The following is a 16651-nucleotide window of genomic DNA, read 5'->3' as shown; positions in this document are numbered from 1 at the left end:
TTGCTAAATATTTTATTTTATTTTTTTAACGAAAGGGCACGTCCCGTTATCAGCATCAAGAAGACAATCAAAGTGACGCCAGAAAAAATTGACTTCAATAAGAAAGATATGAACTGTGCTGCACCAAGCAAAATCTGGTAGGAAGTTGGCTTATATTTGCACTAAGTACTTATGTCCCAGTTTTCATAATATTGTGTCTCAGAATCACAAATGAGTACAGGAACATATACACAATACTCATAGCCAGCCAATCAGGTTCTCCCTTTTTTCCATTCTGCATGGGGTAAATGATAGGCTTAGATTGTAAGCTCTAATGAGCAGGACCCTCTGATTCCTCCTGTATTAAAGCAGTTGTATACTTATAAAAAAAAAATAAAAAATAATAAACCCTGCAGGACAAAGGCATAATGAGCTAGTATGCATCGTATACTAACTCATTATGAAATACTTACCTTAGAATGAAGCCCCGGCACGGTCATCTGGACAACATTGAGGGAGCTGACATGCTCCCTCGGCGTCTCTTCCTGGCTCAGTGGCTCCAGCGCTGTGAGTGACCGGAGCTGCAATGACGTCACTCCTGCGCTTACGTGCGGGAGTTTCACTTTCCGGCAAGATCCGGCAAAGAGCTCTGAAGGTCCACCGGACCTTCAGAGCGCATGCGCCGCAGACGTCAGCGGCTGCATGCAGGTTGAATATCTCCTAAACCGTAAATTGTACCTACAGGTAAGCCTTATTATAGACTTACCTGTAGGTAAAAGTCTTATAGCGGAGTATACTACCGCTTTAAATTGTATTGTAACTGTGCTGTCTGCTCTAAGGTTGTAAAGCCCTGCGCAAACTGTTTGCACTATATAAATTCTGTATAATAATAAAAATAATAGGAAGAAGTTGAAAGGCTGCCAAACAAAACAAGAACACTTTCTTCTCCGACACTTTAAGGAGATGTAAACCTATGTGCTAAAATCTCATATAAGCTTGAACATGATAACGTAAAGGTCCTTGTTCAAGCTCTTCCTGTTATAGAGGGGCAATGCTTTGCCCGTTTTCCAGTTGTGCCCTAGCCTTGTAACACAGGTTACTGATATACTGCACAAGTAGCTTTTTCAATACACGTTGTACTGACATGGTCCATGGTCCATCAGCCTACCCGCCATTAAACATTCCATACAGTCGCTGCTGAAGTGCATGTAGCCTGAAAGTAGCTGCAGAGAGGCTGCAGGAAATCTACAGCACTGAGATGCAATACAGGAAGAAAAAAGGGGGAAAATAAGTATTTAAAAAAAGACAACTGCTTATAATACAGTGAGGGAAAAAAGTATTTGATCCCCTGCTGATTTTGTACGTTTGCCCACTGACAAAGAAATTATCAGTCTATAATTTTAATGGTAGGTTTGCATTTTAATAAATTAAATAAGTATTTGACCCCTTGTCAATCAGCAAGATTTCTGGTTCCCAGGTGTCAGGGTTACCTGATCCGAGGCCGAGGTGCTGAGAGGGCTCCCCTTGCGGCTCAGTGCGGCACACCCCTGGAGATGGTACAAAGGGTGTGGCGCCCCAAGTGGCACGGGTTACCAGCTGCAGGCAGGTAGGTAGAACCAGAGCAATCCGAGAGCGAACTGGAACAGGCTGGAATCGCAGCAGGGTATGAGTCTTCAAGGCTCTGAAGCAGCCGGGCTACCTTGTGCCAAGGAATAGTCTCTAGTAGCGGAAACCGTGGTACAAGCCGAGGTCATGCACAGGAGACAACCAGAATAGCCGAGGTCTTGAAGCAAGCCGGGGTCATACACAGTAGGTAACGGAAGCAAGGTCAGTGGGAGAAGCCAAGGGTCAAACCAGGAGCAGGAGATCAAACAGAATCAGGAACAAGCCAAGTCACAACAGGAAATCCAAACAGGAAACAGGAAGCACAGGAAACACAGGAAGCTGAGAGATAATCCAGCAATGAGTGTGATCCTATGGCCACCTTTTATAGGCCATTTCCCTGACAGGCCAGCAGAGGGCTGTGTCAGTTGAGTCAGGAGCATCCATTTCTATTACTGGCAATGTTGCCAGTTCTCCTATGGCCATTTCCCTGACAGGCCAGCAGAGGGCTGTGTCAGTTGAGTCAGGAGCGTCCATTTCTATTACTGGCAATGTTGCCAGTTCTCCTATGGCCATTTCCCTGACATTGCCCCCCCCCCGAGGGGCAGCCTCCGGATGCCCAGACGGGCCAGTCTCTCTGAGTGTCTGTTGTGGAACTCCCGGATCAGTCTAGGAGCGTGTACATTATTTGCAGGCTCCCAGGAATTTTCCTCTGCAGAATACCCCTTCCACTTGATGAGGTACTGGGTTTGTCTACCCCTCTTTCTGCAGTCCATTATGGCCTCCACTTCATACTCCGCTTCACCCTCCACCAGGACTGGAGGAGGGGGTAATTCATGCCTACCAGAAAAAGGGCTGGGTACAACTGGTTTTACCAGAGATACATGAAATACTGGGTGAATTTTGTAGGAGTTGGGTAAAACCAGTTCGAAAGCCACAGGGTTGACCTCCCTTTTGATCTCAAAGGGTCCAACGAATCTTGGACCCAGTTTTCGGGATGGGCAGGAAAGTTTCAGATTAGCTGAGGAAAGCCACACTTTGTCCCCTCTTTTAAAGGTAGGTTCATTTCTTTTCTTTTTATCATAGAACCTCTTGTAATCCGTTTGTGCTTTCTGGACGGCCTCCTGAAGGAATAAGTAGTTCGTCTGAATAGAATTAATCCGGTCTTGGACTGCAGGGACAGATGCTTCCGGAAGGGTATTGGGCAAAAAGGAGGGATGGAACCCATAATTCGCCCAAAATGGGGACTGGTTAGTGGAGGCATGTACCGAATTATTGTATGCAAACTCCGCACATGAGAGAAGGGATATCCAGTCATTTTGGGCAAAAGTACAGAAACAACGAAGATACTGTTCTAGCGTCTGGTTTGTTCTTTCTGTCTGGCCATTGCTTTGGGGATGGTAAGCGGAAGAAAGACATATTTTAATGGACAAGGTCTTACAAAGATCCTTCCAGAATCTGGAGGTGAACTGTACTCCTCTATCGGAAACAATATTATCCGGAAGCCCATGTAGTCTGATTACTTCCTTGATGAATATTTTTGCTGTTTCTGGGGCTGATGGAGTGCCGGTCATGGGCAGGAAGTGGGCCATTTTGGTCAGACGATCCACTACCACCAAGATGGTAGTAAAACCCCCAGATGAAGGTAAGTCAACAATAAAGTCCAATGAGATCATCTTCCAGGGTTGCTCAGGGATGGGTAGAGGCCTTAACAGACCCCAGGACTTGGTGTTGGACCCCTTGTTGCGCTGACAGACAACGCAGGAGCTAACATAAGACTGGCAATCCTTCCTTAAACTGGGCCACCAGAAGGAGCGTTGGATAAGCTCAAGGGTCTTTCGTACACCAAAATGTCCGGCCAGCTGATGGTCATGGAAAGTCTTTAGAACTTGGAGCCTGACTGGTTGGGGAATGAAAACTTTGTCCTGGTGCCAAAGGAACCCGTCTCGACTCTCCAAGGGGGGTATTTCTGTGTCCGCGTACTGGGTGGATGCCTGTTTAATTGAGGATTTTAATTCTGGCTGGATCAGGAAAAAATGTTGTGCTGACAGAATAGTACTTGGTTCCACAGACTCGGGGGCATCAGGGAACATTCGGGAGAGGGCGTCTGCTTTCCCGTTCTTGGAGCCTGGTCGGTAAGTTATGTGGAAATTAAATCTTGAGAAAAATAAAGCCCACCGGGCCTGTCGTGGTCTCAGACGTTTAGCGGCCCTCAGGTATTCTAAATTTTTATGATCAGTGAAGATCAAAATTGGGTGGGCGGCACCTTCCAATAAATATCTCCACTCCTCCAAGGCGGTTTTAATGGCCAACAGTTCTCGGTCACCCACATCGTAATTTCTCTCTGAGGGGCTCATCTTTTGAGAGAAAAAGGCAATAGGGTGAAGTAGGGCCTTAGGTCCTTGGCGCTGAGACAATATGGCTCCTGTGGCTATTTCTGAGGCGTCTACCTCTAACACAAAGGGTAAAGCCGGATCTGGGTGCTGTAAGACTGGTGCAGAGGTGAACAGTCCTTTGAGTTTGTCAAATGCTGCCTGAGCTTCTGGGGACCATTTGAATCTGGTCTGCTGGCGAGTCAACTGCGTAATCGGTGAAATGATAGCTGAAAAGTCTTTTACAAATCTTCTGTAAAAATTAGCAAATCCTATGAATCGTTGAACACCCTTCTTGTCTGAAGGGGCTGGCCATTCAAGGATAGCTTTCACCTTTTGTGGGTCCATTGCGATTCCCTTGGTAGATATAATAAGACCCAGGAATTGGATGGAAGTCTTTTCAAATTCGCACTTTTCTGCTTTAATGTATAAACCGTGCTTCCTCAGAGTCGCAAGGACTTTTTTCACGTGAGCTCTGTGGAGATCCAGGGTAGCAGAGAAGATGAGGATGTCATCTAGGTAAACGATTACGAAATAGTCCAAAAATTCCCGGAAAATATCGTTTACGAAGTGCTGGAACGTGGCTGGGGCGTTACATAATCCGAATGGCATAACTAAATATTCAAAATGTCCGAACCGGGTCCTGAAAGCCGTTTTCCATTCGTCCCCCTCCCGGATACGAACAAGATTGTAAGCTCCCCGTAGATCAAGTTTAGTAAAGAGCTGGGCAGTTCGGAACCTTTGGAAAAGTTCAGGGATGAGGGGAAGTGGGTATCGGTTTTTAATCGTAATTTTGTTAAGTTCCCTGTAATCCACACATGGCCTTAGTGAACCATCTTTCTTCCCGACAAAAAAAATTCCAGCTCCAGCGGGGGAGGAAGAAGGGCGGATGAATCCCTTTTCAAGGTTCTCATTAATATACAGTCGTAAAGTTTCTAGCTCAACCTCAGATAACGGAAATATACGTCCGAAAGGAATCTCGGCACCAGGAAGCAGTTCAATGGGGCAGTCGTAAGGCCGATGAGGTGGGAGAACATTGGCCGCCTTCTCATCAAAAACATCCAAAAACTCGTGATAGACTGTAGGTATAGCCTGACCGACATCTGGAATTGATTGGATGGTTGAACAACTGGCGGGACTGCTAACCCCAGGAACGAAGCAGTGTTGCAGGCAGTAGGAAGAGGTAAAGGAAATCTCCTTCTTGGCCCAGTTAATCTGTGGATTATGGGCTTGCAACCAGGGAATTCCCAGGATGATGGGGAACATGGGAGAGCAAAGGATGTCAAAACAAATGAATTCCTGGTGGCCAGAGTTTGTTATTGTGAGGATGGGCTTGGTTTCCTGGGTGACAAGTCCAGAACTGGGCAAGGAACCATCGGCCAGATGTACCTCAAGTCGCTGACGTTTATTGCAGAGGGGTACACGGAGTCTTCTTGCCAAAGTCAAGTCCATAAAACAGCTGCAAGCCCCCGAATCAACTATGGCTAGGAGCCGGACCTCCTCTTCCGCCACCTGTAGTGAGACAGGAAGAACGAGATGAGACGGAAAAGATCCGGAAACTTGGAAGTAAGGGCTTTGTGGGAGGAACTTACGGGGTCTCACGGGGCAGTTTCGTAGGAAGTGTCCAGACCCTCCGCAGTAGAGACAAAGATTGGCGTGTCGGCGGCGTTGTCTTTCATCTGCACTTAGTGAAGAACGCACTTGGCCGATCTGCATTGGTTCATCCTCTGCATGGGTAGCGGGGAAAGGTGCTGGTGTTGGAGTGAAGTGGTAAGGGGCCCTAGGCAACATCCAGGTTGGGCGAGAAGTCTGTGAGCGCTCAAACCGACGCTCCCGGAGGCGCCTATCGAGCTGGATAGTAAGTTGAATCAGTCCCTCTAGAGTAGTGGGAGTCTCTACCCTGGCCAACTCATCCTTAAGAGATTCGGATAATCCCAGACGGTATTGGTACCTGAGGGCCGCCTCATTCCAGCACGTATCAGTGGACCACTTGCGGAACTCTACTGTGTAATCTTCGGCGGGGCGTTTTCCCTGCTGGAGGGAATGCAAGGTAGCCTCAGCCGTAGCCACACGCTGAGGATCATCATAAAGTTGGGCCATTAGATCAAAGAAGGTGTCAATAGAATTGAGAGCAGGGTCCTTTTGCTCCAGCAGGCCATGGGCCCAGGCCTGTGGCTCCTCCAACAGTAATGAAATCACAAACCCAACCTTTACAGTCTCTGAAGTGAAAGTCCTAGGCTGGAGGGCCAGGTATAGTTGGCATGCGTTTCTGAAGGCCCTGAATTTCTTCCGTTCACCAGAGAAGCGTTCAGGTATTGGCACCCGTGGCTCAGGGGGAGGAACCATCATAGTGTGGGAGGAAACTGGCTGTCCCGGGAGGGATGGAGCAGAAACTGTGCTGGTGGATGAAGGACTGGGATCCGCAGGAGCAGGAGAAGTTGTCAGATGTTGCAGTCGACCTTCCAGTTGGAAGTATCCCTCCTGCAGACGCTGTACTGCCTGGGTAAGGGCAGTGACCTGCTGGCATAGAGCCACGAGTGGGGAAGCACCTCTGTCGGCCTCTGACATGGCTGGATTATACTGTCAGGGTTACCTGATCCGAGGCCGAGGTGCTGAGAGGGCTCCCCTTGCGGCTCAGTGCGGCACACCCCTGGAGATGGTACAAAGGGTGTGGCGCCCCAAGTGGCACGGGTTACCAGCTGCAGGCAGGTAGGTAGAACCAGAGCAATCCGAGAGCGAACTGGAACAGGCTGGAATCGCAGCAGGGTATGAGTCTTCAAGGCTCTGAAGCAGCCGGGCTACCTTGTGCCAAGGAATAGTCTCTAGTAGCGGAAACCGTGGTACAAGCCGAGGTCATGCACAGGAGACAACCAGAATAGCCGAGGTCTTGAAGCAAGCCGGGGTCATACACAGTAGGTAACGGAAGCAAGGTCAGTGGGAGAAGCCAAGGGTCAAACCAGGAGCAGGAGATCAAACAGAATCAGGAACAAACCAAGTCACAACAGGAAATCCAAACAGGAAACAGGAAGCACAGGAAACACAGGAAGCTGAGAGATAATCCAGCAATGAGTGTGATCCTATGGCCACCTTTTATAGGCCATTTCCCTGACAGGCCAGCAGAGGGCTGTGTCAGTTGAGTCAGGAGCATCCATTTCTATTACTGGCAATGTTGCCAGTTCTCCTATGGCCATTTCCCTGACAGGCCAGCAGAGGGCTGTGTCAGTTGAGTCAGGAGCGTCCATTTCTATTACTGGCAATGTTGCCAGTTCTCCTATGGCCATTTCCCTGACACCAGGTGTCATCTATACAGGTAACGAGCCGAGATTATGAGGACTCTCTTAAAGGGAGTGCTCCTAATCTCAGCTTTTTACCTGTATATAAGAAATCTGTCCACAAAAGCAATCAATCAATCAATCAGATTCCAATCTCTCCACCATGGCCAAGACCAAAGAGCTGTCCAAGGATGTCAGGAACAAGATTGTAGACCTACGCAAGGCTGGACTGGGCTTCGAGACCGTCGCCAAGCAGCTTGGTGAAAAGGTGACAATTGTTTGTGCAATTATTCGTATTTTTGGTAGAAACACATAATAAAAAAGCCTTCGGTCTGGGGCTCCAGTAAGATCTCACCTCGTGGAGTTACAGTGATCATGAGAACGGTAAGGAATCAGCCCAGAACTACACGGGAGAATCTTGTCAATGATCTAAAGGCAGCTGGGACCGTAGTCACCAAGAAAACAATTGGTAACACACTACGCCGTGAAGGACTGAAATCCTGCAGGACCCACAAGGTCCCCCTGCTCTAAAAAAGCACATGTACAGGCCCATCTGAAGATTGCTAATAAACATCTGAATAATTCAGAGGAGAACTGGGTGAAATTGTAATGGTCAGATGAGACCAAAATCAAGCTCTTTGGCATCAACTCAACTCGCCATGTTTGGAGGAAGGAAAATGTGGACTATTACCCAAAGAACACCATCTCTACCGTCAAGCATGGAGGTGGAAACATTATGCTTTGGGGGTGTTTTCCTGCTAAGGGGACAGGACAACTTCACCGCATCAAAGAGACGATGGACAGGGACTTGTACAGTCAAATCTTGGGTGAGAACCTCCTTGCCAGGGCATTGAAAATGGGTCGTGAATGGGTTTTCCAGCATGACAGCGACCCAAAATACATGGCCAAGGCAACAAAGGAGTAGCTCAAGAAGAAACACATTAACCACTTCCGCTCCGGAAGGTTTTACACCCTAAATGACCAAGTCATTTTTTGAGATTCGGCACTGCATTGCTTTAACTGACATTTGCGTGGTAGGTTGACGTTATAAGCAAAAAAAAATGAAATCCTAAAAAGCGTATATTGATTGCTTTGCGCAAAAGGTATAGTGTTTAAAAACTATGGGATAGATTTATGGACTTTTTTTAAAATTGTTTTTATTAGTAATGACGGCGATCACTGATTTTTAGCGGGACTGTGACATTGCGGTGGACAAATCTGACACTAAGTGACTCTTTTTGGGGACCAGTGATCAATGCTAAAAATATGCACTGTTACTGTATAAATGACACTGGCAGGGAAGGGGTTAACATCAGGGGCGATTAAGGGGTTAAGTGTGCTCCTAGGGAATGCTTTCTAACTGTGGGGGATGGACTGACTGCAGGAAGAAAGAGATCAGTGTTCCTGATTAGTAGGAACACAAGATCTCTCTCTCCCTGTCAGAACGGTGGTCTGCCTTATTTACAATCGCAGGTGGTGGCCGCTGGACCCGCTGATTAGCTCCCACTGTGTCCAATCACAGCGGGCGTGCCCCCTACAGCCCATCCACAAAATCACATACAGTTATGTGACTTTGCACTTAAGGGCTGCCCTGATGTACGTGGGGTGGTCCTTAAGTGGTTAAGTCCTGGAGTGGCCTAGCCAGTCTCCAAATCCTAATCCCAAATGTGTAGATGCAGCTGAAAGTTCAAGTTACCAAATGTCAGTCTCCAAACCTTAATGACTTGAAAAGGATCTGATAAGAGGAGTGGGACAAAATCCCTCCTGAGATGTGTGCAAACCTGGTGGCCAACTACAAGAAACGTCTGACCTCTGTGATTGCCAACAAGGGTTCTGCCACCAAGTACTAAGTCATGTTTTGCGAAGAGGGCAAATAATTTTTTCACTCATTAAAATGCAAATCAATTTATAACTTTTTTTAAACGTGTTTTTTTTTATGTTATTCTGTCTCTCACTGTTAAAATAAATCTACCATTAAATTATAGACTGATCATTTCTTTGTCAGTGGGCAAATGTACAAAATCAGCAGGGGATCAAAATTTTTTCACCTCACTGTATACAGTGTTTTAGAAAACTAAGGGGTTGATTTGTTAACGTATTTACACAGCTTTTACGTAAGATTTACATTTTACTAATTAAATCTTATGTGAAAATTGAGTAAATCTTGGGGAAGAGTTGTATAATTCTTGGGTGACAACATTAAAAAATTGACCCCTTTTCATGATTTAAAAAAAAAACAAAAAAACATTCACCCCTTAAATTCAGTTAGGATTTACATATACGTTAAAGATGAACACCTAATACACAGATACAATTCATACAGCTGGGATTTGTATTTCTGTCCATCCAGTTCTGAGATCTGCACAACTCTGTCCTACAGTGCAGTCTTGGGAGGGAACCTGCTCTTTCTTTACTGCAGTTTATTTTCACCTACAGGCCCCTTCCCCACTCTCACCCTGTAATTAGACAACAATGGAGAAGCAGCAGATTGATGAGGCTTATCTCCCTGTCATTGTACTGAAGCACATCTCATTGGCTACTTGTGCTGCTTCTACTTTACCCCTCTTCTGAGTTCTGCTGTACTGTGGACTGCAAGAAGCTGATGCTATGTCAAGTTCAGATACTTACATTGCTTGCATTTACAAAATACACTTAATGATGTATTAATGAATACAGAGTTGCATTAGTTGCTTTTTTATATCTGCCCAGATTTCAGCTTCAACTAAATACAACCAAACATATAAACCTTTCTAATTAATGTTTTTTTATTGTTTAGTTTGACAGTGGATGTCTGTTTGTCGTATACTGCTGTGCCACTAAATTACAATCCAACTCTAAGTAAGTGCATTTAATTTTTCTTATTAGCTTTCTAGTTATAGTTATATCATTTGTAATGTAAATTACAGCATCTCTGAGACAACAAGGATGGAACTGTGAGGGGAATTTACTAAAACTGGAGCAGTTAGAATCTGGTGCAGCTTTACATGGCCACCAATCAGCTTCTTTCTTTCGTTTTCAACTGAACAAGCTGAAGTTAAAAGCTGATTGGTTACTACGCACAGCTGCTCTGGATTTGGTCTGCTCCAGTTTTAGTAATTTCCCACTATGACTGTGTAGAGGTTTTGTATTTTCATTTTGATTTTTTTTTTTTTTTTTTCACGCAGTAGCTGAATCTGAAAGTTACATATACAACATTGATCAGAAAAGTGATCACCTCTCTCCCTTTGAACTTCTCAATTTGAGATTTCAAACAGAAGCAGTATGCTCTCTCTTCATATAAGCCATAGTGCTCTGGGAATCCCTCATCATGTATTAGTGATAATATACATATGTATCTATATATATATATATATATATACCTTTATCTATATAGATATAGATATAGACATATCTATCTATCTATATCTATATATAGATATAGATATTTACAGATAGATAGATAGATAGATAGATAGATAGATAGATAGATAGATAGATAGATAGATAGATAGATAGATAGATAGATGGATAGATAGATATACAGTATCTCGCAAAAGTGAGTACACCCCTCACATTTTTGTAAATATTTTATTCTATCTTTTCATGTGACAACACTGAAGAAATGACACTTTGCTACAATGTAAAGTAGTGAGTGTACAGCTTGTATAACAGTGTAAATTTGCCGTCCCCTCAAAATAACTCAACACACAGCCATTAATTTCTAAATCGCTGGCAACAAAAGTGAGTGCACCCCTAAGTGGCAAGGTCCAAATTGGGCCCAATTAGCCATTTTCCCTCCCCGCTGTCATGTGACTCGTTAGTGTTACAAGGTCTCAGGTGTGAATGAGGAGCAGGTGCGTTAAATTTGGTGTTATCGCTTTAACTGAGGATCTGAAAAAAAGAATTGTTGCTCTACATAAAGATGGCCTAAGCTATAAGAAGATTGCCAAGACCCTACAACTGAGCTGCAGCACGGTGGCCAAGACCATACAGCGGTTTAACAGGACAGGTTCCACTCAGAACAGGCCTCGCCATGGTCGACCAAAGAAGTTGAGTGCACATATTTTGCATCATATCCAGAGGTTGTCTTTGGGAAATAGATGTATGAGTGCTGCCAGCATTGCTGCATAGGTTGAAGGGGTGGGGGGGGGGGGTCAGCCTGTCAGTGCTCATACCATACGCCGCACACTGTATCAAATTGGTCTGCATGACTGTTGTCCCAAAAAGAAAGCCTCTTCTAAAGATGATGCACAAGATAGCCCGCAAACTGTTTGCTAAAGACAAGCAGACTAAAGACATGGATAACTGGGACCATGTCCTGTGGTCTTATGAGACCAAGATAAACTTATTTGGTTCAGATGGTGTCAAGTGTGTGTGGGGGCAACCAGGTGAGGAGTACTAAGACAAGTGTGTCTTGCCTACAGTCAAGCATGGTGGTGGGAGTGTCATGGTCTGGGGCTGCATGAGTGCTGCCGGCACTGGGGAGCTACAATTCATTGAGGGAACCATGAATGCCAACATGTACTGTGACATACTGAAGCAGAGCATGTTCCCCTCCCTTCAGATACTGGGCCGCAGGGCAGTAATCCAACATAATAACAACCCCAAACACACCTCCAAGACGAACACTGTCATGCTAAAGAAGCTGAGGGTAAAGGTGATGGACTGGTCAAGCATGTATCCAGACCTAAACCCTATTGAGCATCTGTGGGGCATCCTCAAACAGAAGGTGGAGGAGCGCAAGGTCTCTATTTCTCTAACATCCACCAGCTCCGTGATGTCATCATGGAGGAGTGGAAGAGGACTCCAGTGGCAATCTGTGAAGCTCTGGGGAACTACATGCCTAAGAGGGTTAGGGCAGTGCTGGAAAATAATGGTGGCCACACAAAATTTTTACACTTTGGGCCCAATTTGGACATTTTAACTTAGGGGTGTACTCACTTTTTTTGCCAGCGGTTTAGACATTAATGGCTGTGTGTTGAGTTATTTTGAGGGGACAGCAAATTTACACTGTTATACAAGCTGTACACTCACTACTTTAAATAAAGCGCTGCGCAAACTGTTGCCGCTATATAAATCCTACATAATAATAATTGTAGCAAAGTGTAATTTCTTCAGTGTTGTCACATGAAAAGAAAGAATAAAATATTTACAAAAATGTGAGGGGTGTACTCACTTTTGTGAGATACTGTGTATATACAGTATATATATATATATATATATATATGAATGTTACCTTAAGGATCGGATGTCAGCGGACATGTCTCATAGAGATGCATGGGGCGTCCGTTCAGATCCGCCTGTGTGAAAGTGACCTTAAAGCTGAACTTTAAGGAAAGGAAAAATGCTACCTTGCAGTGGAGCTGCCCCACCAGCACCACCACTAAACTGCTTGTTTAGCTTAAGGGGTAAAAACTTTTTTTCCATCTGTGTCCCATTAGGGAGATTTACCTTCACTTCCTGTCCCATAGCCAAAACAGGAAGTGAGAGGAAACCCCTGCAAATTAAGGGAATACCTTGAGGCCCCCACATCTCCAGAACTAGGGTCTCCATTGGAAGATTTTCCCTCTATCACTTTTCTGGTGACAATCCAAACTTTGAGACTTTCAGTGATAATGGTAAACAGGACAAATAGAGAGGGTGAATCTCCCTCTTGCACAGACAGCAAAAAACCTGACCAGTGTTCTAATCTCTCTCCACTCTATCCAAAACTGAAAAAAATAAGAAAATAGTTGTGCCTTTAGGTATACTTTAAAGTCCATCTCCACAAAAAAAAAAAAAAAAAAACTATTTTACTTACCTGATCCTCCTCATCCAAGCTCCCTCCAGGCTGTAAGACCGGTCCTTGCAGTCTCTCCCCCTGTGCTCGGGTGGTTGTAGGCCCTCTGATGTCATCAAGTCTAATGCAGAGCCCAAAGTCCTGCATTTGACATGTGGATGCTGATGGACAGTCAACTGCTGGAGTGTAAGAGAGTAAAGGAGAGTGTTGGCTGCCGGGCAAGAGGAGGATCAGGTAAGTAAAACTGTTTTTTGTGGAGATGGGCTTTAAAGTATTACTAAATGCACATTTTTTTTTAGTTTTAGATAAAATGAAGAGAGATAAGAACACCTGTCAGATATGTATTGCTTTATTTAGTGTCACCTTTAGGGAGATTCACCCTCTCTATTTGTCCTGTTTACCATTATCACTGAAAGTGAAAGAAAAATAAAATTTCAAAGTTTGGGTTGTCCCCAGAAAAGTGATAGAGGGAAAATCTTCCAATGGGGACACAAGATCTGGTGACCTAGGGGTTCCAAGGGATTTCCTTAATTTGCAGGGATTTCCTCTTACTTCCTGTTTTGGCTATGGGATAGGAAGTGAAGGGAAATTTCCCTAATGGGACAAAGATGGCAAAAAATAAATAAAAAAAGAACCCTCCATTACCCTATTCAAAATGAGAAAAACTTTTTGCCTGTAGTTTTCCTGTTGTAAGAAATGATAACTATGCATTAGTCTATACCTAAGTCTTCTCTTTGGCTTCCTACAGCACTCGGCTACACTCTGGATGTGGAAAGTGAAAGGACCAAATTAGGTTTGTCCTCCAGGATTGCCAATTTAGTAGATCCAGGAACAGTAACCTTACGACAACAAGGCCAAGACAGATGTTTCCAGAAAGTTCTATTTGTACAGGTAAGGGCAGCAGTTGACAGACACTTGTTAGGACAGATATTGAAAGTAAAAGGGGGAAGTGGTCATGTGGTCTTTCCTGCACCTTGATAAAGGGATACCGTGTTACATAGTTACATAGTTAGTGAGGTTGAAAAAAGACACCAGTCCATCCAGTTCAACCTATGATGTGCTCGTGTGTCTACTGTTAACCGCACATTGCATACCCCTGTATGTTGTGGTCCTTAAGGTGCCCATCCAATAGTTTTTTTTTTTCCGCTGGGCGGAACAAGGTAAATACCCATTCACGAGCAAGAAAAGTTTTAAAAAACATGATTGGATGATTGAAGTTAATAGGTTAAGTATGGGCAGTTTTGGGACTTTGAATGAGACACAAGCCAGGTAAAACTCTGCGTCTCCATCCCTGTGATGGAAATTAAGGAAAAAAGATTGGGACTTTTAGATGAGGTGCGTGAGAACAACCAGCCCTAAGTAAACCATAATAATATAACTTCATTCTATTTACTCATTCTAGTGAGCATTCACTATGTGAACAGTTCTTTAGTAAATCAATCCCCCGGAGTACAGCAGACTTACAGTTGTTTTGCTCTCTTAGGAAACTATTAAAGACAAACTTCGACAGATTCCTGTGTCTCTTACTGTGGATATTAAAAATATCCGTCGGAAAAAGAGACAAAGTGGCTCACTGCCAGAACTTATCCCTATCCAGGATGCCAATGAGCCCAAAACAATCACAACAGAGGTAACGCATTTATTTTTATTACTGCTTTTTTAAATGAATTTGCTTATGTCTGTTAGATTTAGAGGTGTTTATACATTTAGTTGTATGATTCTGCATTGCATGTGCTGCCAATTGCAGAGTGCCAGCGATCCCCCCGCGAGACCCATGCACTTACCTCATGGACGGTCTCGCAGTCGCAGCTTCTCTTCATTCCCCGGCTCCCCGCGTCTCCGAGTGCTCAGTTCTCCTCGTCCAATGGCACGGTGTTTGCCTCTCGGCCAATCAGGAAGCGGGAGGACCCGCTCCCTGATTGGCCAGGAGGAGGATCCGTGTAACAATAGCGAATTCTCATTCGCTATTGTCACAGAATGGGCGGGTCGGGGCGCACTGCTCCGCCCCCCGGCCGCCACGTCTGCCCGAGCGCGGGACATTTAATTGTAAATTGCGGCAACTCCGGATAATAAAGTAGTTTAAAAAAAAAAAAAAAAAAAAAAAAAGGTTATTTTTTCCGCCCCATCCCCGGCTGCGGACCTGCCCGCCCCAAGCGGCCGCTTGGTCCGCCTGGTTGTTGCGCCGGCCCTGCATGTGCACAATACTGCACCCAGCTACATTGGGAACACATTCTTCGACAAATAGGATCCTGCACTATGCATGTTGCTTTTAGGCCTCATTCACACTGGGCAGCAAAGAACGCCACTTTTACAGGTATTTGGCGTTGATTTTTTCAGCTTGTAAATGCACCTATATCAGGGGTAATGAATTAAAATTCATGAAGGTCCAGTAGGTAAAATTTTCGTGCAACCGAGGTCCGAATCATATGTTTGGCTCTCAATGGCACCTCTGCACAATGCGCAAACATGGCGCGTCTTTACGAGTGCCACATCACATGGTGCCACAGTACCATGCAGCTTGGTATGGCGCAATTAAAAAGAAAAAAAAAAAAAAAAGGAGGTTAGGGACTTATTTTTCTGCGTTTCTGCTTACAAGGCAGCCTACTGAAATAAATGGGCCGCCTACGCGCGTTACGCAATAATGTGAACCTAGTCTACGATCCTTCACATCACAATCCTTTTTATTACATCAGTGTTCTCAGTCCCCCTGTACATCATCCCCCCTTCACATTACAGTCCTCAGCCCTTCACATTTTTGTCAGCAGCCCCCCTTTATATCACCCCCTACTTTAAATTGCAATTCCAAGCTTCTTTCATATCACCCACCCTTCACATTCCTGTTCTCGCCCCCTTTATAGTACCGCTCCTTCACATTGCAGTCCCCAGCCCCCCTTCACATTTCTGTCCTCACCCCCTGTACAGCACCCCCTTCACATTCCTGTCCTCATCCTCTTTATAGCACCCCCTTCACATAACTGTCCCCCCCCCCCCCTTTATAGCACCCCTTCACAGCACCCCCCTTCACATAACTGTCCTCACCCCCTTCATATAACTGTCCTCCCCCCTTCATAGCACCCCCTTCACATAACTGCCCCCCCTTTATAGCATCCCCCTTCACATAACTGTCCTCCCCCCTTTATAGCACCCCCTTCACATAACTGTCCTCCCCCATATTATTGTGCCCCTCCTTCACACTGCAGTCCCCAGCCCCCCATTAACATTCCTGTCCTCACCCCCTTTATAGCACCCTCAGACATTCCTATGGTCTTCTTTTTTTAAAAAACCCCCCTTCACACTGCAGTCTCCAGCCCCCCTTCACATTCCAATCCTCACCCCCTTTGTAGAACCCCATCCCCCTTCATATCACTCCTTTACTTTTCTGCCTCTTTGATATCACCCCTCTTTCCCCCTTTACATTAGCAGTGCCTCTTCCCTGTCCTACCTTAAACAGGGCAGCGTGGCTGACATCGGAGGCACAGCAGCTGACATTGGAAGTGCAGCAAAGGGATGGACGGAGGGCGGGACCTGCCCCAGGTAACTGATTGGTTGCTAGAATACAGGGCACTTCTAGCAACCAATCAGTTAACTGTACCAGCCCCCGTCATCCGTGAATCACTGCGCTGCTCCTCCGATATCAGCTCTGTAAAGACAGAGCTGCAGCTGCATCG

The 16651-nt window shown here is 45.3% G+C and overlaps 1 protein-coding gene across 2 annotated transcripts in view; it reads left to right on the top strand.

The window, feature by feature from the left end:
* The window catches only part of ITGA6 (integrin subunit alpha 6), a 144172-nt gene that overhangs the window by 93816 nt on the left and 33705 nt on the right, over positions 1–16651 (top strand). For both annotated transcript variants that reach the window (XM_082260297.1, XM_082260298.1), the window contains exons 10-13: positions 36–137; positions 10002–10063; positions 13732–13874; positions 14467–14613. In XM_082260297.1, the coding sequence (XP_082116423.1) occupies positions 36–137; positions 10002–10063; positions 13732–13874; positions 14467–14613 (454 nt within the window). The remainder of the gene's footprint in view (positions 1–35; positions 138–10001; positions 10064–13731; positions 13875–14466; positions 14614–16651) is intronic.

Source organism: Pelophylax lessonae, assembly GCF_965119305.1.
Source record: "Pelophylax lessonae genome assembly, chromosome: 6".
Taxonomy (NCBI): Eukaryota; Metazoa; Chordata; class Amphibia; order Anura; family Ranidae; genus Pelophylax; species Pelophylax lessonae.
Note: the sequence above shows the minus strand (reverse complement) of the source record. Positions and strands in the feature narration are given on the sequence as shown.